A 21,626-nucleotide genomic window follows, 5' to 3' on the forward strand; every position below is an offset into this window, starting at 1 on the left:
AGTGTCCTAGATTCTTCTGTAGTATTCGATCTTTATTAGCTAATAGCCAGTGATGTACTATTCAATATTATATATTATTCAAGACGATGTATTCGAGATTATATCTATTATTCTGGACGATGTATTCGAGATTATATCTATTATTCGAGATTTGAATACTAAATTGTTTTATATTTCTTTTGTATTAGTTAAACAAAAGCTATGGCAGACAATACCGACAGAGAGGGAGAATAGACCATGTTCGATATGATACGCGGGGCAGATGATAATCAAAATGAAGAAGAGTATGACGGCTCCGAATTTCTAAACAACACCGGAGAGGGTGATATGATATTCGATCACGACGAAGTCATGAATGATTATGACGATGACGAAGAACATGATCCTGAAACAACAAACACCGACGAGGTATATATATTTATATAAGCAGGCATCTGGTGATCATCACATGTTTTAAATGACTTGAAGATATATTAACGAATCGATCTTTGTTCTTTCAGCCATCCGGATCGAGCAAATCTTCAGACAAAAGGACGAAACGAGGCCCGAACAAAAAGTTGAAGCCGGGCGTAAAGTACAATATCGAGGCATGCGGCCCTACTGGCAAACCATTAGCGCCTAAGAAGATTGCGGACAATTTCATTCGTCAGTGTGGAGTTCTTGTGAAGGACCAACTCCCGATCAAACTTCAAGAATGGAGAGCGCCAGCAAAGCCACGTCCAGATGTTACTTATGTCGACAAGAATCAAAAAGATCTGCTTTGGGATACTCTCATGGAACATTTCACCCTACCAGATCATTTCACAGAAGCAGATGTGCAGAAAGTCAAAGAGGCTGCTCTTAAGATGATGGCGACTGCATTCAAGAACTACAAGAATGGTGAATGGAACAAGTACGTCAACGGAGGAAGGAAGACTCCAGTATTCAAGGGAACACTGGAGAACCAACGTGATCATTGGGCCGATTTCGTGAAATTCAAGGATTCGGAATTAGCTAAGAAACGGTCGAGAATAAACAAGAAGAATGCCGAAAAAAGGATAAGTTCCATAAGTTGGGGCCAGGTGGCTATGCAGTGGCAATGCCTAAGTGGGATAAGTCTGAGAAAGAGATGGAGGATGCAGGTGTCACTCCGGCTACTAAGAGCTGGCCCGCCAGGGTCAGGACTTGGTTCTATGCGCATGGGGGGGAGTTGGACCGGGAGACAGGCAATGTTTCGACGAGGGCAAGTCTGAAGGGAGCCGACGATGCGATACTTGTTGCAATAGAAGAGGCACAAACGGGGGTGTTCTAGCCCAACAGAGAGAACGATGAGCTTACGCGTGCCCTGGGAAATCCTGAACACCCGGGAAGAACACGAGGCAAGGGCGCTCTGCCGTGGTATGAGGGGTTTTCCGACTGGAACAACGACTACAGAACCCGTGCGAGAAAGAAGATTGCGGAGGAGAAGAAGAGGAAGATGGAGGAGGAGCAGAGGAAGCGGGACTATGAACGCCTTCAAGGCCTAGAAGCAAGTCAAGCGGAATTGGCAGTCAAATTCCAGCGGCAGTAGGAGCAGATCGACTCACTTACCCATCAAAGGGGGTCTCAGCAGCTGCATCAGCTAGCGGATGATCCAGCATTGGATAGCACCGGCCCATCCATGCCGAGAAGCAGCGTGGGTTCCGTCCCGGACGACCCAATGCTGGGTAGATACCCCGTGGATGACATCACGGAGAACACTAACTGCGAGCTACACGTCAAAATGAAGAACATATCCATGAAGGTGGCAGACGGCTGTGCTTTCACAAATCCCCACGAGGCAACCTTCCATTGCAACCCGATTCCAGCGGGCTTTGCTCGTGTCGTGGTTGATGAGGTGCTGGACCCATATTCGGGGCTACAGCTTGACATTGTTGGAGGTGACGGCGAGCGCTTTCTCGGAGAGGCCAAACATCGTATCATCCTATGGAAAAAGGATTGCATCATCTTTCCAAGGCCACCGACACCGCGTCACCCGAGTCCTCGTCGAAGTCCGCCACCGAGTCAGCAGACTCCCGCTCCTCCAAGTCCGGCAAAGTGTCAGGACAATCCTCCTCCTCCAAGTCCGGCAAAGTGTCAGGACAATCCTCCTCCTCCAAGTCCGCCACAGCGTCAGACGTCCACTCCTCCTCCAAGTCCGGCACAACCTCAGGCCACTCCTCCTCGTCCAACTCAGTCCCGTCAGCCGTCTCCGCCGCCTCAGCAATCGCAGAATTCGAATAGACACCCCGCAGCTCTGGTGCGTAGCCGTACGAGTCGAGGTAGTACAGGAAGTACAGGCGGAGGCAAGCGGTATAAATATGGTCCAAGCTTGAAGGCTCTTCCGCAGAGGTCTTATGACAAGTCCGAGGAGGAAATCACAGCCATATCGAAGGCCGAGGTGGAAGCCCATTTTGCACCGAAACCGCCACCGCCGCCAAGGGAGAAAGTGCCTGAGGAAACGATTGACCACTTCATTCGTATGGCTCAACCACCAGCTTCCAAGCCTGTTGACACAGACTATGAGCGCCACATTAGGAAGTTAAATCGAGCACGTCTACAAAGGGAGGCGAGCACGTCTACATCGGGATCGAGCAAACAAGAAGCAGCTGCCAAAAAATGCGGGAAAACCATTCCCCAGCTGGGAGAACAGGCGGCGCAATCGATCCCCTCGCTTGTTGTGCCAACAACAGGTGACAGTACGCGCCCCCAATATTATTGTGGGCAAACAGTGCATGTCCCCGAGGTGGGCAATGTGGTAATAACGGAGGAGCATATAATGCAGGCTGAAGTTCTCAACATCACTGTTGGACAACTCCTCGAGATCGAGCCCATGCCTTTGCTTAGAGAGGATGAAGTAAAACGGAAATATGTCCGGGGCCAACCTTTGGTCGCGCCAGACAAGGTCAATAACCTCCCAACGAGAATGTATGAATTGCATCAATGGTACATGAACATTACCAAGATTTCAGATCGAGTGTCCCTCATGGTGAATGTCAAGAAGGACCATTACTACCATGAGAAAGCTGGGTCCGTTGAGTATTTAGAACTGTTTCAGTTATACAATCAGGACGCACTCGACAAATCTATCGCCAGTTGCTATTGTCGGTAAGTGATCTCTTTCTATAATTTAAGTCTCAAGCTAGCTGTAGTGATCCTTTTGATCAATCATTACCTGTAATTATCCTCACTATATTCTTTTCTGTGGTATTATGCAGGATGAAGATATATGAAATGAGAAAAGGTGGACGCTATGGCATTGGGTTCATTGACCCAAACACCGTTAATGAATTCACATGGAAGATAAATGAAAATCATGCAAAGGAAGTAGAGGACAGCATGCTAGAGTTCTTGAAGCGCCTCAAATACAATGAAGATATACTACTTCCTTACCACTTTGGGTGAGTCACACTGTCTTGTACTACAAATTCTCTGTTTTTGTCTACTAGCTAGCTACATGTTTTTGCTTACATATGCCCGCTTAATTAAGACATGTAAACGTGTGTGCATGTAGATTTCACTGGGTCTTGTGTATCATTAAAGTTGACGCCGGAACAGTTGAAGTACTGGACTCACTAATCTCAAAAAAAACTGACTTTAACATCTTGTATGGGATAGTCAACAGGTAATTTCAATCATTATTAACTATATATCTCGGCCTATTTAGTTCGTCATTTCATGATATGAACTATTTAATAACCCCTTTATTCATTTTCTTTGTCGGCGGGCAGGGCTTGGGCAAGATTCATCAGCGTCACGGAAGGTGAATGGAAACAAAAGCTTCAATGAGGTCGACCCAAGGTAAGTAATTAAGTAGTACTAACTAGCTAGCTAGCTGCCATCTCTTTAATTATCATGCTTGATTAATTTTTATCTGATCAAATTCCATTCTCGTAAAGGCCCTGAAGCAGGCGCAGGGGACTGATCTGTGTGCATTCTGCGTTTGCGAGAACATTCGCATGATGACATCCGAAAGGAGCAGATCTCAAAGACAGCAATGGGTACGCTTGTCAGAACAGTATTCACAATTTTTACACCATTATCGATATCTAGTCACACAACTAATACACATGCATATTGATCTCCTTCTTAACAGTTCAAAGAGGTGCGGGAGAAGCTCATAGAAAGGGAGCGCGTAGAAGCACTTCAAGAGGAAATAGCGGGATTTTTGCTCGACCAGGTCATAAATCCGAATGGAGAATTCTATTACCCGCTACCGCCCTATGAAAACCACTTTCAATTGTCATCGTGCTCCAAAGGCACCAATTAGACTGGCTCCGAAGGCAACATTCATATGTAGGAGAAATTATATATAGCTATACATGTGTGTATGTGTGAATTAATTAATATGGTGGTTTAATTTGTGAGACATTGATGTGATATATATATGCATGATTGGTTCTACTAGAAATTCTATATATATATATATATATATATATATATGCATAACGTGTACAATGTGTAGTATCGTAAAATACCAGCAAACGAAAAAGAATTAAAATGGAAACACAAAATTAAATAAAAAAGAAATCATAAAACTAAAAAACCCCAAACCTTATAGTACCGGTTGGTCTTACCAACCGGTACTAAAGGGCTCCAGGTCCCCGGAGCTGGCTCGTGCCACGTGCTGAACCGGTACTAAAGGGGGGGGGCCTTTAGTGACCACAAATTAGTGCCGGTTATGTAACCGGCACTATAGATCCTTACGAACCGGTGCTAATGCCCGGTTCTGCACTAGTGTAAAGACATTACTATAAATAACCTGCACCAGCATGGAAAGTTATGATCCGTTAAGATTTTTTTCGTTGTGTGAGAGGGTGACGAAACTAAACCGGTGGGGTGGGGGAGGGACGAAAAAAAACCAGCGAAATAAAACGGGTGGGAGATGGGAGGAAGTACCAAAGAAGTACCAAAAAAGACCGGGTGAGATGGGACGAAAATAAAACCCGGAACGCGACCTACCAACTGAGACATTAGGAGTAGAGATCAGAGGCCCATTGAGTACTAATGCTAATCAAAGGCTTTGGCCTTCATTTTGATTATTAGAATTAAAATAAATGAGGCCCACGTGCTGGAACCTAGGCCCACCTCACGTCTCTCCCTTAATTACCATCTCGTTTCTTCTCAATTTTTTTTACCATCTTGCTTTGACGGGAGCTCCTATTCGCATTGTTAGGGCTGCGGAACCCAACCAACACCCACTACAACGCTTAGTGGCCGACCCATTTTTACCATTTTCTCCCTTTAAATCCCCCAAAAAGGTGTGCAGACCATGATTTGAACTGTAATGGTCCAGTTTAAAGAACGATGTGACCAAGTCGTCCATCACACCAGACATACAACTATCATTTTTTTTCATTCTTAAAATGCAACCCACAAAAAATGCAGTTGTTTTCCCTTTTTTTATTCATGATGGTTCACCGGTTCAACCGTTGACTTTTGAATAAATATGAAAAAATCTAAATATTCATAAAATTTGAAAAAGATCATGAATTCGAAAAAAAATCATGGATTTTAAAAATTAGTTCACAAACTTAAAAAAAACACAAATTTGAAGAAAAGTTAATTGATTTTGAAAAAAGTTCATTGTTTTTGGGGAAAAAATCATAAATTTTGAAAAAAGGAATCTCAAACTTTAAATTTTTAATCAAATTTGTAAAAACAAAAGTAAATCGAATTTAAAGAAAATCTAATCAATTTTTAAAAATTTTATTGACTTTGTAATAATTTCATTGAATTAGGAAAATCCCTTGATTTTTAAAAATTTCAAAATTTGGAGAAAGTTCACTGATTTTGAAAAACATGTTCATGAATTTCAATAAAAGTTAATGGATTGGGGGGAAAAGGTTCATCAGTTTTGAAAAAAAATCATGAATTTGAAAAGAATCCACATATTTAAGAAAAAGGGAGAAAAAAAGAAAAACCAAATAAAACCTCCGGAGGAAAAAGCACGAACTGAAGAAAAAGATAAAAGAAATAAAAAAGCATGTATTTTACAACGGGTGGGATAGCCTAGTGGTTTGTGCGCTTTCCTTCGAATGCAGAGGTTGCGAGTTCAAAAGCAAAGTTCGTATCAATGATATCCATGCTCTTGCATTCCTTGACTCATTTTCTCTCGGGTCTCATGCAAAAAGAGCAAAGTAAATGACTGCAAGCTAGCTCCTAGATTCTTCATCTCCTCTTCGGTTCTCCTCCACTGGCTTCATCATCTCCCTATAAGAGGACAATGAACTTTATGGCTGCTCCAAACACCTATGTGTTGAGTGATTTTTTTATTATTCTTCCATCCAATTGTTTCTTCAAGGCCCGATTCTTCATATTTCTTGTGTTTCTTTGATAAATTATATTATTTTTTGAGGGAAACGGCAGAACTCTGCTGCATATTTTTATTGATTTTTTAAAATAGAGTACAAAGAATTATGTCCAAAAAATAAAAAAAGGAAATATACATAAAAAACAAACAAAACTAGGAAAATAAAGGAGACAGCAAATACAACAGCACAATTACAAGTTATCTAAAGGATTTGATCCATGTTTCAAATCCACTGTATTCCTTCATCTTGACTTTGTAGGTGATCCATATTTGAGTTCTTCTTTTAGCTTCTTTTTGCATCTATATATGCTTGGTGGTATATGTTGGAAAATGTAATCATTCCTAGTTGTCCAAATTGCCCAACAGGTTAGGATGATAATCTCCATCGCATATGGCACGCTTAAGAGTTGCTTGAGGTTGCAAGTTTCTTCCTGAATGCCTGTATGTGCTGGTAGCCAGTTGGTGCAAATGTAGTTCCAACACAATTGTGCAAATCGACAATGAAAGAAAAGGTGATCCCTCATCTCAACGGCTTTTAGGTTGCACATGACACAAGAGTAATCATGCAAAAAAGAAACGTTTTCTCTGCAAAAGAGCCCTGGTGTTAACCCTATCATTGATTAATAGCCAAAAGAATATCTTGTGCTTAAGTTGGCAACAAGTTTTTCCATAGCCACTTGATGGCTGGTATGACCTCTGGGGCAATTGTCAAAGTGGTATAAGCTGTGGATTCCTTGTATGTTACCTATCCAGGTGCGAGTTTCCATGTGTCATGATCCTCATTAAGATTCGGGTCTTGTAGGCATTGCTCTAGCTGTAAATATTCTTCATAGGCCTCCTCGGAGATTGGTAGGTGGAAGTGATGTAAAACATCCTCGGTATAGAATATCTCATAAACAGAGATCTACTGTTGTTTGGAGAATGAATGTAAATGTGGCCATAACTGAGACTTAGGTTTTTCATTCCAGACGTCTTGCCAGAATCCAAGTGTTTTGCCATCTTGAGGAATGCAAGTAACGTGGGACTTGTATGTGTTTAATAACTTTAGGCAATCCCTCCACCATAAAGAACATTGGGATATGTCAGATTATGATACCCCTTGTTGATAATAAACTTCCCAAATAAGATATACCCAGGGAATATCAGAGTGGTTAAGGAACTTGTGCATCATCTTCATTAGCAAGCAGGTGTTCTGAGTGTGTAAATTAAGAATTCCAAGTCCTCCTTTATCCTTTGGCCTGCAGATCATGTCCCAAGTAGCAAGAGGTGGGTTCTTTTTTTCCAAATCTTTGCCTCTACAAAAAAGATGCCTTCTGTATTTATCAATTTGCTCAATGATGCCTTTATAAAGGAGACAACTCATGAGAAAGGTGGGCAAGGACGAGAGAACTGCGTTAACCATGAGCAGCGTGCCATTATAGCTTAAATATTTAGAGCAGATGGCCAGCATTTTATGTATTCTCTCAATAATGTACATGAAGAATTCCATTTTTGGGTTAGTGAAGCCCAGTGGTGTGCCTAGCTAGATGAAAGGGAATGTTCCAATAGCACATCCCAACAGAGTAGACAGATGTTGCACTGCTTCTCCAAAGACAATGATTGGGAGCAAGCTGGATTTGTAATAATTAACCTTAAGGCTAGAGGCATTTCAAAATAGGTGGACTAGGCTCTGCAGCTGTTGAAGTTTTGCTGGGCAAGCAGACATAAAATCAAGGTGTCATCTGCATATTGCAGTATGGGAAAGTCAGGACAAGAGGTGGAGCTGAATGGAGGTGTAATGTCCCCTCTGTTCTTTTCATTATTTAGAATGGATTGCAAGAAGTCGGCTGCTAGAACAAATAGTAAAGGTGATAGTGGGTCTCCCTGTCTGACACCCCTTCTTCATTATAACTATGACCCATGGATGCCATTCAAAAGAACAGATGAGGTGGCTGTCTCCAGAATCTGCTTACTCCAAGCCTTCCAAAGCCATTTTGCTTAAGGATTGCTAAGATCATGCCATGTTCTATCTTATCAAAAGCCTTTTCAAAGTCTAGTTTAAGAACCACAGTTGGTTGTTTACTTTTGTGACATTGGAACAGGTACTCATAAGCCCATCCTATGTAGTCTTGGATGGTTCTGGTTTTTAAAACCCCATACTGATTGACATGAACTAGTTCCAATATAACTGATTGAAGTCTGTTAGCAAGGAGCTTGGTAATAAGCTTGATCGTGCAACTTAAAAGGGGAATAGGTATGTAACCATTGACAGTGTTTGCCCCTGCCTTTTTAGGGATAGGAGTAATGAAGGAGTTGTTGATACTCTGCAAACAAATGCCTCCTTTTTGAAATTGCTCACATAGGTCATAGAAGTCATGTTGTATAACATGCCAACATTTTTGAATGAAATTAGTATTAAACCCATCAGGCCCAGGTGACTTGTTTGTTGGTAGATCCTTGATCACAGCATCAATTTCCTCTTTGGTAAATGGAACATCCTGGTGAGTGGCAAGTAGGTGAAGTAGGTGAGCAGGTATGTCAAAGTTTTCAGATTGGCCAAGACTTTCCTTAAAAGCTTCATGCAAGAGCTTAGCTTTCCCAACATGGTCAGAAACTTCCACACCATCTTGGGGTTAACAGTTGTATACATGAGGCCGGAATTATGATTTTGCACCAGCCCCCAAGTTTTTTGTTGCGTGGTTTTGCTTCCACTAACCCTCAAATTCACCTACTACATTCACCCGCAAAAAGAAAAAGAAAATCACCTACTACATTAGCTTAATATGTTAATTCAAACCTGGACGCTCACAATGCACACATTTCAACCATGCTGAGGCCCATCAAAGCTGGTGAGACGTCGTCTTAGCCTTTGCTGAGCAAAACGTGCCTGCCAACTTAAACTAAACTCGGTTTGCAACCGTGGAAGCCAACCAATGGCTACGATTCAGTCCTTCTCCACGCTCCTGTATGAACCCCCTCCTATAAATTCAAGGCAGGCACGCCAAAAATTCGCGATGATATGATAGATAATGACGCGCTCGCCGCTCGCACACTCTTCCGAAATATAACGAATAGTTTTTGAAAACTTTTGTTAATTTCCAAATGGAGTCCCCCCTCGTCCGTGAAAGCTGGTTAGTTTTCTCCGTGCATGATTAGACAAAGCTTCTAGACAGGACTACAGGAGCCTTCGTTGACCTTCAGCAAAGCTGCGTTCGTTTTCACCGGAATTCCACCATGTACGTTCACACCACGGCTCCTCATTCATGGAAGTTCGCTGGCGCTATATATCTAACTTGCAGTCGTTTCTCGTTGCACATGTGCTGATCGAGAACTCGAGAAGGACTGCTGGCCATGGCTGCTGCGGCGTTGCTCCTGGTGGCTGCGCTCGTCGCCCTCGGCTCCGGCCATGGCGGCGAGGCCTTCGACCCCAACCCTCTCCAGGACTTCTGCATCGCCGACGCCACGTCCAAAGGTAGGAAACACTGGCCGTGCGCGTCCTTCTGGTTTCTGCTCCTGCCGTTCTAATTTACACGGTGCCACACATTTCGACAATCAACTTTGACTGATAATTTGACTAATAAAACTCAAGTTATTTCTTGCCAAGAGAAATTACATCAAAAGTTCCCAATTGTGTGTTATTTTTTTGAGAAAACAATGGAATAGTTTCTATGCTACACTGCTTACTCCCTCTGTTTGAAATTAATTGAATTGTTAGTTTTGTCCTAAGTTAACTTCTTTAAGTTTGATAAAGTTTATAGGAAAATACACCAACATCTATATCACAAAATTAGTCTCATTAGATTGATCATAACTATTCGTGCTTTATATATTTGATGATGCAGACTTTAACACAAAGTTAGAGAAGTTTGGTCAAATTTAGAGAAATTTAGGCTTAAGTAAATGGGAATCGTTTGAAGACGGCGCACCGGCCGAACGCTTCGGCCGGTCTCGTCCACACACGCAGCGCTAGGCCCACCACGTTATCCTTCCCCCCATCCCCACCTCCTTCTCCTTCCCTTTCCTAGTACTTTTTTCCCCATCTCCCCCGGCTACCATGGAAGTCCAAACCTGCGATCTCCTCCAGCGAGCCCCCCTTTCTTCTCCGGCGAGCACCCCCGAAGCCGACCCCCTCCTCCGCCCCCGAGCTAGTGTCCTCCCCTCTCTCAACTACATCTCGTAAGCCATGGCCGCGCTCGTCAGGGGCCAAGCACCGGCGCTACTACGACAGGGGAGGCATCACCTGCGAGCTCACAGGCAGGGCGGCCATGGCACACGAGCTCGAGGTGGACGTCGAGCTGAGAGCACAATGGGGACACCCTTGATGTTGTGACCGGCATTCTTGAAAGCTACAACCGATGCGGCGAAAAGCTTCAGCCAGTGGCGACAGATGCTGGAACCAACCATTGCCACAACAAAATGCTACATCCGGTATCGCATAAAGCTTCAACCGGCGTTGGAAAAAGCTTCAAACATTGAATGCCGATGCTAGGGGCTGGCTACTGCCAACAGGGAAAAGCTTCAAGGTGTCGCAAAAAGCTTCAACCGTAGATAATAAAGATTCAACCGTAGTTGATTTTTGCTACCACCAGCAAAGTTTTTTGCTACATCCATCAAGGCGGGAGCTGCGACCTCGTGACGGCGATGACGATTTTGCTGCAACCATAGTAGGATTTTGCTACTACCGCCGAAGGTTTTGCTACGTCCATCTAGGCGGAGCTACAACCTCGCGACGACGGCGAGAAGATTTTTGCTGCAACCGTAGTTTAATTTTGCTACTACCAGTGAAGTTTTTGCTACATCCATTCAAACGGCGTTGATTGACTGGCAGCTGTCGTCGACGCAATTCCTTGCAGCGAGCATCAACGGCGAGCGGCGGTGACGGAGCTACAACCGGGAGCAACAACCGGCGCCGTCGAGAGCTGCAACCGCAGGTGTGGCTGTTGCATGGGTCTAGGGGACGACGAGGACGACCGGCGAGGATGGGGACCGGCGACGAGGGGGTTGGAAAGGGATGGGGACCGGTGATGAGGAAGACCGACGGGGGCCGGCGACGAGGACGGCCACCGGAGGAGACAAGAGGCGCGGCGCCGCGCTCCTTGAGCGAGGCATGCGGATCCAGCCCGAGTGCTCGAGGAAGAAGAAGCCGGGGGCGATTGTTTTTTTTTTTACCTGGATCCAACGACCCGCGCGGCTCGCATCCAACGGCCTGGGCTAGACCGGCCGAAAGTTTCAGCCGGCGCACCGCGCCTATCAGGGCCCTAAGTAAATTTAGAACTTCAACTAATTTAGAGTGGGAGTGCATTTTTGTTATAACTGATGATCAATACTCGCTAAATCACGAATGTGAATGGGGGCCGAGGGACTGCTTCATGATGTGGTCATATAAGCTCTTTATATGCATGTACTACGCAGTGCGCGTGAATGGGTTATCGTGCAAGGACCCGGCCGCCGTGGTGTCCGACGACTTCTTCTTCGCCGGCGCCGACAAGCTGCGGGACGCGGTGAACGAGCGCTACGGGTACTCGGCGGTGACCGTGCAGATCCCGGGCCTTAACACGCAGGGCCAGCGGTACGCCCGCGTCGACCTCGCACTGGGGGCCATCTTCCCGCCGCACTACCACCCCAGGGCGGCCGAGACGGCCGTGGTGCTGGAAGGCTCCGTCTACTTCGGGTTCGTCTCCTCCTACCCGGACAACAAGCTCTTCTCCAAGGTGCTCCACAAGGGCGACGTGTTCGCCGTGCCGCAGGGGCTCATGCACTTCCTCTACAACAACGGCACCGCCCCCGCCGCGCTCTACGCCAGCCTCAGTAGCCAGAACCCCGGGCTGGTGCTCCTCGCCAACGTGCTCTTCGCCGGGGCACTCCCCGATGATCTCCTCGCTAAGACGCTCTTCACGGACAAGCACACCGTGGACAGCATCCGGGCAAACTTTCGGCGGTCTTGAATGCTTGTTCCAATCTCCTAGTAATTTATCACATTTTCTCAGGCATAGTAATCTCGATGTGTTTATTTGTGATAAACATTTGAAACGGAATCGAAATAAAAATGCTGCAAGTGATATTCCATCACGCATATGACCTTTTCCGGTGCAAGTATCATAATACTGTCATGAAGTGACGCTTAAGGAAAAAAAAGATGACGTGGCATTGGAATTAAGGATGTGAGAGAATATTTTGATATCATACCTGGAGACGAGAGGAATAAACAAGAAGATTGAATCCACAACTTTGTATTGAATTCTACAAATTATAAATCAAATGAAATATCTTTTAAGTGAAATATGATACTAGTGCATGATAATTATGCAATGTGAATGTAGTAACTAAAGTAGTTCTAGCACACGGTACAATGCATTGTGAGTGACCTAAGGCCTTAAGATTTGCACACCCATTTTGGGATAAAACTAATCTTAGCGTTTGTTTAGACTCTAAATGAAGCAATCCCTCTCAATCGTGTGTACAAGACTACAAGTCCATCTCGTATTTTGAGCCTAACTTTGACCACTGATTTAACAAATGAAACATAAATTGTGTGTCACAAAAAGCACATCATTTTTTGATTAATAAAAGTAGTCGTCAAAGCTAGGCTCCAGAGTGAGTAGTATATAGTATACTCGATGTAGAATCAATAGAAATTAGAGATGCAAGAAAGTTGCTTAAGAGAAGCAACATTGAGCATTGCATACCCCTATGGGAAGATTTTTTATTTATTTTTACCTAGAACACCATCGCATTCCATTAAACTGTGGATGCGGCAAGATCGCCGGCCACCACACATGTTACATCAAAGGGAAAGTTAGTCAACCATAGAGTATGGTCGGCAATAATAACCTCCCTAGTACCAATACCAGCAAGCACATGCACAGGCTTATCACACATACGTTTGGAGTAGACCACTTGGTACCCAGTCAGAGACGAAATTTGGCCTCCCTGAAAAGTGTCCCCAACATTGATCGACCAGGAGAATCAGAGCTCACGACATGTTTCAAAGCAAGGCGACATCTTCCCGACGCCGCCTTTGATCGGGGCAATGCACTCCGCATGAAAAACCTCCGCTAAATTTTCAAGTTTCCAGCTGGAGGTGCTTCCCATCATTGTCCACCTGAACTCCTTTGCGGACAGGGCCGATGGGGTCTTCCATCAAAGGGGAATGGCACTCCAATAACTGGTATGCCGATTTTACCGCTGGGCCCATGGGGCTTTCATCAATCAAAAAGGAAAAAAGGAATTGACCAGAGTGGGATTTGAACCCACGCCCTTTCGGACCAGAGCCTTAATCTGGCGCCTTAGACCAACTCGGCCATCTGATCGTTGTTGTGTCCTTTTCTCGAGCGATCCCTTAGTGCAGAACTGTGTGCCAACTGCCAACCGCGCCACAGGCTGGAGATATTTTCAAAATCAGATATAATTTATAATTTCCCAACGGCCTGGATAGGGGTGAACGTCTCCAACAGCTATGAATAAGGCAAAGTATATGCTTGTCAATAGGAGTGTGGTGGTGCCTGGTTGAGCTGAGCAGCAGAAGCAAGCTTGAGAGCCTAATAGCAGAGCTCTGTCTTCTGCATCAAGATGAGAATCGACAGCTTCGCGGCATGCCGTGATCATAACATTTGGTCTGTGATCTTCTTTCTCATTTGCTTATATTTTTTTTCGAAACGGAGGCATAAGCTTTGCCTCATCCATTAATTAAGAAGGAGAATAGAGTTTGTTTGTTACACCACACATATTACATGAGGTCCATTACTCTTCCGGCATTATGCTACCCAATTTGTGTGCACCCGCAGTAACCCAAAGTGTAGCTTCTCTTTTGATGGTGTCGAAGATGACCAGCGCAGGTGTTGACTTGTGCCTGAATATACGAGCGTTTCTCTCATTCCAAATGGTACACCCAACTAGCATAGTGAGGGATGCCATGGCCTTTCTATTGGGGATGTTGCTTCCAGACATGTTTCTCCACCAAAGCGAGAGAGAGTGCAAATTGTCCCAAGTTGACATGTCAATCATATGGAGACCAAGCCAATTTTTGATGAGGTTCCAAATCCTAAGGGTGAAGCGACACTTGTAGAAAAGATGGGCTCCATTTTCTTGCACACGCTAGCAAAGCGGACACAGTCCACAATTTTGCCAACCCTTCCCAGCGAGCCTGTCAGCCGTCCAAATCCTATTACGAGTTGCAAGCCAAGCAAAGAATTTCACCTTCGGCGGAGCCGAAACGCCCCAAATGTAGCAGTGGAAGGTGGTGCCCATAGATCCAATGAATTGTGCGTGATAAAACCGATGCCGACAAATAAAAACCACTTGTTGAGTGCTTCCAAACCATCTCGTCATTTGCTTATATATGTATACACCAATTCATCATACGGGGTGCTGGCGGAGTTTTTGCGTGTTCCAGGCAGCGTTAGTGAAGGCCTTGAAACCTGTTGGTTGTAGATCAGTTCTGATGGTGCTCCCAGCAAGGAGCGCTTGTCAATGTGTTGGCAGATGCACCCTGTCGTCCCTCGTTAGTTGAGCACGGCTAGATCATCAGCCATTTGGTTCTTGTACAAGTGCATGCGCAGCAAAATATAGTACTCCCTGGGATCTATAATAGTAATAAGTTGTCTTAGTTTGAACTAAAACCTCAGCTTCCCAGATTTCTTTCCAAGGGCCTGTCACTCTTAGCCTTCCATAAATCATTAAGTTGCACATAGAAAAATATACATGCATAGTTTCTCTAATTCTTTTCCAAACTTAGGAGCGCCAGTCTCCAATTTCATTGTCACTAAACTGATAATAATACACCATGCTATCAAACTGTGGTTGATGGCTATGAAGGGAACACCTCGGCCCTAAGAACTGAGCAGACAAACAGCTAGTAAGTGCAAATTAACCTCGGTGCTACATTCCATGAGATGAAAACCAGAACGAGTAGGTCCAACGTGAAACATCAGCCATTACACCAGTGTGGAATCAGATTTATCCTTACACATTACATCAGTACAACATCAGATTATGTCTGATTAGGTCTTCCACCAATATATACATTCAGCAACGACTACCACAGGAACCAAAAAAAGGCAGTTGACCATCAGCTTTCGGCACGCAAATCCTTCTATCTAGCTTATTCCCCTCGCTACTATGTGTGTTGTACAACAATGCTTGCCTACTACCCTAACGCTACTACAGGGCAACTCATTCACTCTACAATGCCGGTCACACGCACCTGCTTAACCGACAACCAGCCCAGCGTCTTCTTGACGGTTGTTGCCCCTGAACCTCAGCCCGACGTCGTCGTTGTCCGGATGATCTATAGGGATCAGCGCAAGGTCGTCTTCTAATGAACCTGGAGTCTCATCAGGCTCGTTCGACCGGCGGGAGTCCTCGCCAAAGTTGTGCAGCCTCCGGCCAATGAGATAGCGGTCATCCCTGATGGAGTTGTGGAGGTTGGTGAACCAAACGTGGAATCTCTTGCCGCAGAAGAAGAGCGTGCTGAATATCAGGCACCCGAGCCAGGCAAAACGGTAGACTGCCGAGTTCACAATCAGTGGGTAGCCCAGCACCGGGAACACACCCCTCGCTAGGACGTATGGAACACAGAGAGCAGTAAGGAGCTTCGTGATGATGGGGGTTATGATTTCGTGCAGGACCCATAGACCTTTCAAACGGGAGAAGCCATCCTCTCTTACTCTCTCAAACTTCATCCTCCAGCTTTCATCAACCAAAGGTGCCATTTGATCCAGCATCACCTGCAATGAGTACCCACGAAAAACAATCAATAAAATAATTCAAACGTTCATATAGGTGCCTACCCATGGTTATAAATAAGTTTATCCGGTTAAAACTTAAAAAGTAACTGCAAAGTCATTGAGAGCTTAAGTGGAACAGACAGAATCAGAGATTTGCAAACAGAATCAGAGATTTGCACTCTTACCAGTCTAGTCCAAATTTTCAAGAATATTAATCCAAGTGCCCAATCCTGATACAGCAGAAAAACTGGGCTCTCGTCAATAGGCACCCTCATGGGCACAATCACCAGCAGCTCAAAAAGGAGTCCAATCAGCACGGGGATAACGAAGATCTGGAAAGAACATTATTCGTGGTTAGACACTAGAGTACAGGCCTTGTCAATCATAGACCATGCTGACAAATGCAAAATGAGATACTTGGAAAAAGCTCAGTCCAGATGAATTACCCATATTGACAGGAGAGCGGAACTCTTCAGGACAATAGAGCACCACTTGCAGATCTGTTGCACCAGGAAGCCAAGACGTCGTGATCTAATGTAGTCAACTGCATATCTGGTTCCAGCTGCTGCACTCCAGATAATATAGCAACCAATGCTAAAAGAGAACAGATCTGATCGAGAGACAAGAAAACCACAAGTTTAGTGAAGCATCACTACATTAACCTCGTAAATATGAAACTTATATAGCAAACAAGGGAAGGTAAGCAGTACTCATCAGCAAATTACCATTGCACTTGATGCCATGTGTGATTGGCAGGCGGGGAACAGCCTCAAAAACTAGACGGCCAAGTGAGATGGGAATAACAATCATTCCAGCATTGAATATGAGTAGCGTCATCCATGCCAGTACAAGCAAGAGTATGATACGGAGTGCAAAACTGTACCTTCAAAAGGTAAAGAATTATTAAGAACACTTAACTAGTGATAAAATTTAGTAATAGTATTATATATACTAATATAAGAGAGGATTTCTTGCTCCCAGAGCACCATGGAGCCCTTTAAAAAAAAATCAAAAGTGAGATTAAGTTTCAAACAATTCTGAAGAAAAAAACATGGTTCATAGCAAATAGTAAATGTGCTAGAAATACATGTTTTTTTGTGTGTGTGCAGCTCACACCAAAACATATTTCATCATGAAAATTTACAGGAACATGGTATGCATCTCTATGTACATTAAACTTCAAAATATGACGGGCTCCATGGAGCCCCAGGATCCAAAAGCAATTTCCGTGCTTATACTGATTACTTAACATAGATGCTAGATTTCTCTAAAGGAGGAGGGAGGGGAGGGGCTTCAAGGAAAAAAAAAGGGCAGCCCCAGTGCATGTAGCTCCCGCTTGCGCAGGGTCTGGGGAAGGGTCCGACCACTTTGGGTCTATTGTACACAGCCTTTCCCTACATTTCTGCAAGAGGCCGTTTCCAGGACTTGAACCCGTGACCTCATGGTCACAAGGCAGCAGCTTTACCACTGCGCCAAGGTCTTGTAAAATTTAAAGGCAGAGTTTATAGTCTTAAGAATTTGTTAGAAGAAAAATAATTCAACCACACTCCAAACTGTTTTACTTTTGATATAGGAGGCATAATCTTCTTTTGTGCAGGTTCAAAAACGATGTAAGAACAGCAAGTAGTTATTCTTTTATCATACTCCAAACTGCTTTTCTTTAGATATAGAAATTATAATCTTCTTTTGTGCAGGTTCAAAAATAATATGCAGAAAGTAATTAGTTATTCTTTTACAGCTATCTAGATATTATACTCACTCTGAATCTCCTTGATCATCTACATCAGATTCTTCAGCAACGTCATTGGCTTCATTTGCATTACCCCTACCATCATTATCTATGGCAGCATGCTGAATCATACGCTGCTCAAGCTGTGGGGCTACCATTTCCATCCCACCATGTACTCTATCTCTTCTTTCTGCCCTGCCATTCCAGTTCTCTTGCCCAGCAGCATTTTCTTCAGGTTTTGGTAGTAAGAAATCAGTTAAGCCTAGTGCCCAGCCAATCACAGCGAACCAATGATGCAACAGAGCTTTAATAGTTGCCCTAGGCTTGAAATGCTCAATCGCAAATGGGATGCATATTTGGAACAGAAGCACATCAACTGGAATCTCGGTAAAAGGGTCAAAAATGCTGCAAAAACAGGTCAACAAAATGATGTAAGTGTAATAACCAAATGAGACGGAAATGATAAAAGGCTCAATGAAAAAGATATCGTGATGATAGGACTCACGTAATGTCCAGAGGAAAAGTTTTAGGAGCTACTCGCATGGCCAGTTTGACAGGTAAGAAGACCAGCATCACAATCAAGCTTCCATACACAGCGACAGATAAAAGGACTCGTCGAGCATGTTTATGCACAGGATCATCGATCAGGTCCCTAAAAGGATTGTAATTTGGATCAGCAGGGTCCCGTAAGAAGTAAAGAACTCCATTCCGCAGTACCTACACAGGAAGGCAAAACAAACATGAGAAACAAGATATACAAGTCCTTGTGTGCAGTTCATGAACTAGCAGAAATATCACAAGGATTGGCAAGTTGAGCAATACCCCTCGAAGAAGGCTGACAAATATGCTTATTTGGAGCATATATACAATCCCAACAAGCCAATGGATCGAGGAGCTCGCCAAGGGTGACATCGTAAAGAATTCAACTCTTTGAGCAATTGTGGTACCCAACATCTTAAGAGTGCAGACATCAAGCCACCAACCACACATAAGGGGAAATACTCCGAGTTCTATCACCAAAAGGAAAGCAACTTTGACCATGGTCATGAGATGCTTCATTCCAGAAAAGAACTGCCTGCATAAAGATGGAATGGCCTCTAGTATTGCAGCGATGCCATAGAGTCTTCCAATAGTAAAACGTTCTCCACGGGCATATCGAAGTAAAGCCAGTGATCCAATGTACAAAAACACAAGGCAAAAGATAAACATGTATCCAACAGCAAGAGTTGTCAGATCTGAAAGATAAGATGAGCCAATAACTGTTCCTTTCACCAGACTGCTCTTCCCAGTGCCCTGCATTACAGCAAGACCAGTGGCATTTATCTTCAAGGACTGAGTAACCACCTCAATCACATGCCCAATAACACCTTCATTGTGACTGTCGGAAGAGAAATTCTTCATGGCATTAAAAGCACTATTCAATGTTTCATTAGCCAAAGAAATAGCAGATTCCGTAAATGGCATCACCCTAGCCAGCATAGGACTGGAGGCTGAAGAGAAAAACCATGATAGATAATACAGGACAATCCTTCCCAATGAGAATGGTACGAAGATCACAACAATGAGGAATATAGCATTGCTGGCCAAAACCTGAAGAGAAATATATGCATATAAAAATTAGAAAATAAGGGAGAAACAGACACTGCCAGCATGACAGCAATAAAGCTAACAATACACCAGGTGATACATGACAGAAAAATCACAATTACACTTTAAGGATCCTAAATGCGTCTGAATTTTAGAATAAACATATTTCTTTCATGCCAGGTATTAATATGACATTTCTGGGAGTGCGATGAGAAGCCAATGAGGACACCAAGATTGAATAGTGCTTTTAATGCATCTAACAATCTTGAAAAAGGCAAGATAGATGTCACAGATAACAGTGCTGAGCATCATGTTAATGAGGACACCAAGATAAGGCATATAACTGGCTAACTATCTGGAGGGGACATAGTAGGGATAATCGATACAGATGCTGTCCAACCAAAGATTGTTGAGAAAACACAGCCTAATACTTTGCATAGGATGAAAATATTAGATGGAATATCTGTTCAGATACATGTAAACATACAAGGAAACCGATTGTCTAACTAAAAGAAGAATAACAAGAAAAGATCCTTACCGTAATTGCATTCTCAACCAAGTGAAATACTGGGCCTTGCATACCAACAAGTTCATCAAAAGGAACATCCTCCGCACCATCCGCATCATCCAGACCATCTAGCATCTGCTCAACTTGGGCCTCTAGTCTTTCCAATCGAGCAGCAACATTTTCTGCATTTCTCCTCAGAAGCTCCCCAGCACCAAGTCCTTGGGCCTCAGCCAAGTCATCAATATTTCCGTCTGCACCGGGAACCCTGTTATTAGGACCAGCTAGCCTTCTGACAGCTCGGGCACCATGCCTTTCACGGCCTGCATCGTCCCTGTCAGCTTCATGTCCTCCAAGTTCCCGCAAGTGCCTTATATAGTCCCTTAAAGAGGTAGCTCCAAGAAATATAAGGACAATGATAGCTGAGAGAAGAAATCCATGTAGGCAATCACTGAGAATCAACTGAGCGCTGATGTGACTCAAGAACAGCCTTTGAGCTTCACCAAGACTTCTCACAAATGTTAACCGCCATATCCAGTAGGTAATGAATGGGATAATCATGAGCCAGACTGAAAGAACAAAGGCAAGCCGGAGGACAAACTGAAACACATGGCATGTTTTCATCCCAACGCCAAACACAAGTTCTTGGAAAGGAAGTCTTGTTGGAGCATTCTGAGCATAGACGGGCGAGAAAGAGAATGCGTGTTTACAGACCTGAAAGTCACAGAAGTGAAGTTTGTTAAAACTGGAGTTGGGCAGAACAAGCATATATGACGCTGAAACTAACTTTCCCGGCGAGATTGTGACACAAGCAGTAACAAATACTCCCTCTATGACACAAGCAGTAACTGATTATGCTCACATATTGGTTGTAATAACATCTTATTTTACGGGACCGAGGGAGTAGGATACTGTCGCCATGTCAGCAAAATGGCATAGGCGCATGGCGACATTAACTACCAATCTCTTGACACCATGTACAGACCAAATTAGCTTGCCACGAAACGAGATCCTACTGCTTGAAGGACACTTCACAGAAAGCATTCCATGGACATGGTTCTAAAAAAGGCCAAAGTATCCAACGGAACGAGATCCTATTGCTTGAAGGGCAATTCACAAAATAACATTCCATGGACCTGGTTCTGAAACCCTAGCTTCACAAATTATAGCAAATTGGAACGGTAAAATCATTCCTAGCACGCGCGAAATCACCACCGCATCACTCGCCCAAATTATCCAGGCACGACGACGCGTATTGACCAATTTTACCCCCAACCAACGACTAGGAGGGGATTTCCCGAATGAATCGGCTGAGAGCACCGGCTAGGCGCCCCGTCGATCGATTACACCACCACCGCCCAATCGAATCCCCGAGGGACCTACCAAGCTACGCACCCAGCTGCGTCAACGGGGATGGGAGGTCGGGCGAGGTGATGCGTACCTCGCACTGGCGGGAGTTACTGTGGTCGAGCCACTGGAGGAGGCAATCCTGGTGGACGAACTTGATGCTGCCGCTGCAGGCGCAGGGGTAGCGCAGCGGGTGCTCGTCGTCGCCGCGGTTGCGGCAGATCCGGCACACGTCCCCCTCCTCCTCCTCGTCCTCGTCGTCGTCCGCGGCCGCGGCCGCCGCCGCGGCGGAGAGCGGCCGCGCCTCCTCCTGCTCCTCCGCCGGCTCGCCCGCGGCGGCTGCGGCGGCCGGGTCGAGGATCTCCGCCATGGCTGCTGCGTGGGCGATCGCGGCGGGGGCGGGGAGGCGGATAGGGAGGGGTGGGGAAAGAAAGAGGCGAGGAT

General features: G+C 44.7%; 2 protein-coding genes and 1 non-coding gene across 4 annotated transcripts; 1 reads left to right on the forward strand and 2 right to left on the reverse strand.

Annotated features, from left to right (window-relative positions):
- The first annotated feature begins 9,328 nt into the window (after nucleotides 1-9,328).
- LOC123161603 (germin-like protein 5-1) lies at nucleotides 9,329-12,338 on the forward strand. Its single transcript, XM_044579424.1, has 2 exons — nucleotides 9,329-9,761; nucleotides 11,702-12,338. The coding sequence occupies exons 1-2, from the start codon at nucleotides 9,641-9,643 to the stop codon at nucleotides 12,232-12,234; spliced, it is 654 nt and encodes a 217-aa protein (XP_044435359.1). The 5' UTR covers nucleotides 9,329-9,640; the 3' UTR covers nucleotides 12,235-12,338.
- A 1,180-nt stretch (nucleotides 12,339-13,518) lies between these two features.
- On the reverse strand, nucleotides 13,519-13,599 carry TRNAL-AAG (transfer RNA leucine (anticodon AAG)). Its single transcript has one exon. It is a non-coding gene; the product is annotated as a tRNA-Leu (tRNA).
- A 1,598-nt stretch (nucleotides 13,600-15,197) lies between these two features.
- Nucleotides 15,198-21,615, reverse strand: LOC123162297 (probable E3 ubiquitin ligase SUD1). 2 transcript variants are annotated; one of them, XM_044580090.1, is made up of 9 exons: nucleotides 21,277-21,615; nucleotides 19,869-20,549; nucleotides 18,566-19,333; nucleotides 18,249-18,460; nucleotides 17,774-18,148; nucleotides 16,740-16,897; nucleotides 16,461-16,624; nucleotides 16,200-16,346; nucleotides 15,198-16,014 (listed from the first exon to the last, which is right to left on the reverse strand). In XM_044580090.1, the coding sequence occupies exons 1-9, from the start codon at nucleotides 21,550-21,552 to the stop codon at nucleotides 15,496-15,498; spliced, it is 3,300 nt and encodes a 1,099-aa protein (XP_044436025.1). In that variant the 5' UTR covers nucleotides 21,553-21,615; the 3' UTR covers nucleotides 15,198-15,495. The 2 variants fall into 2 exon arrangements, with proteins under 2 accessions (XP_044436025.1, XP_044436026.1); XM_044580091.1 differs by having other exon boundaries at nucleotides 16,740-16,891; nucleotides 21,277-21,614.
- Between the last annotated feature and the right edge of the window lie 11 nt (nucleotides 21,616-21,626).

The sequence above is a fragment of the Triticum aestivum genome, chromosome 7B, assembly GCF_018294505.1.
Source record: "Triticum aestivum cultivar Chinese Spring chromosome 7B, IWGSC CS RefSeq v2.1, whole genome shotgun sequence".
NCBI classification, from domain to species: Eukaryota; Viridiplantae; Streptophyta; class Magnoliopsida; order Poales; family Poaceae; genus Triticum; species Triticum aestivum.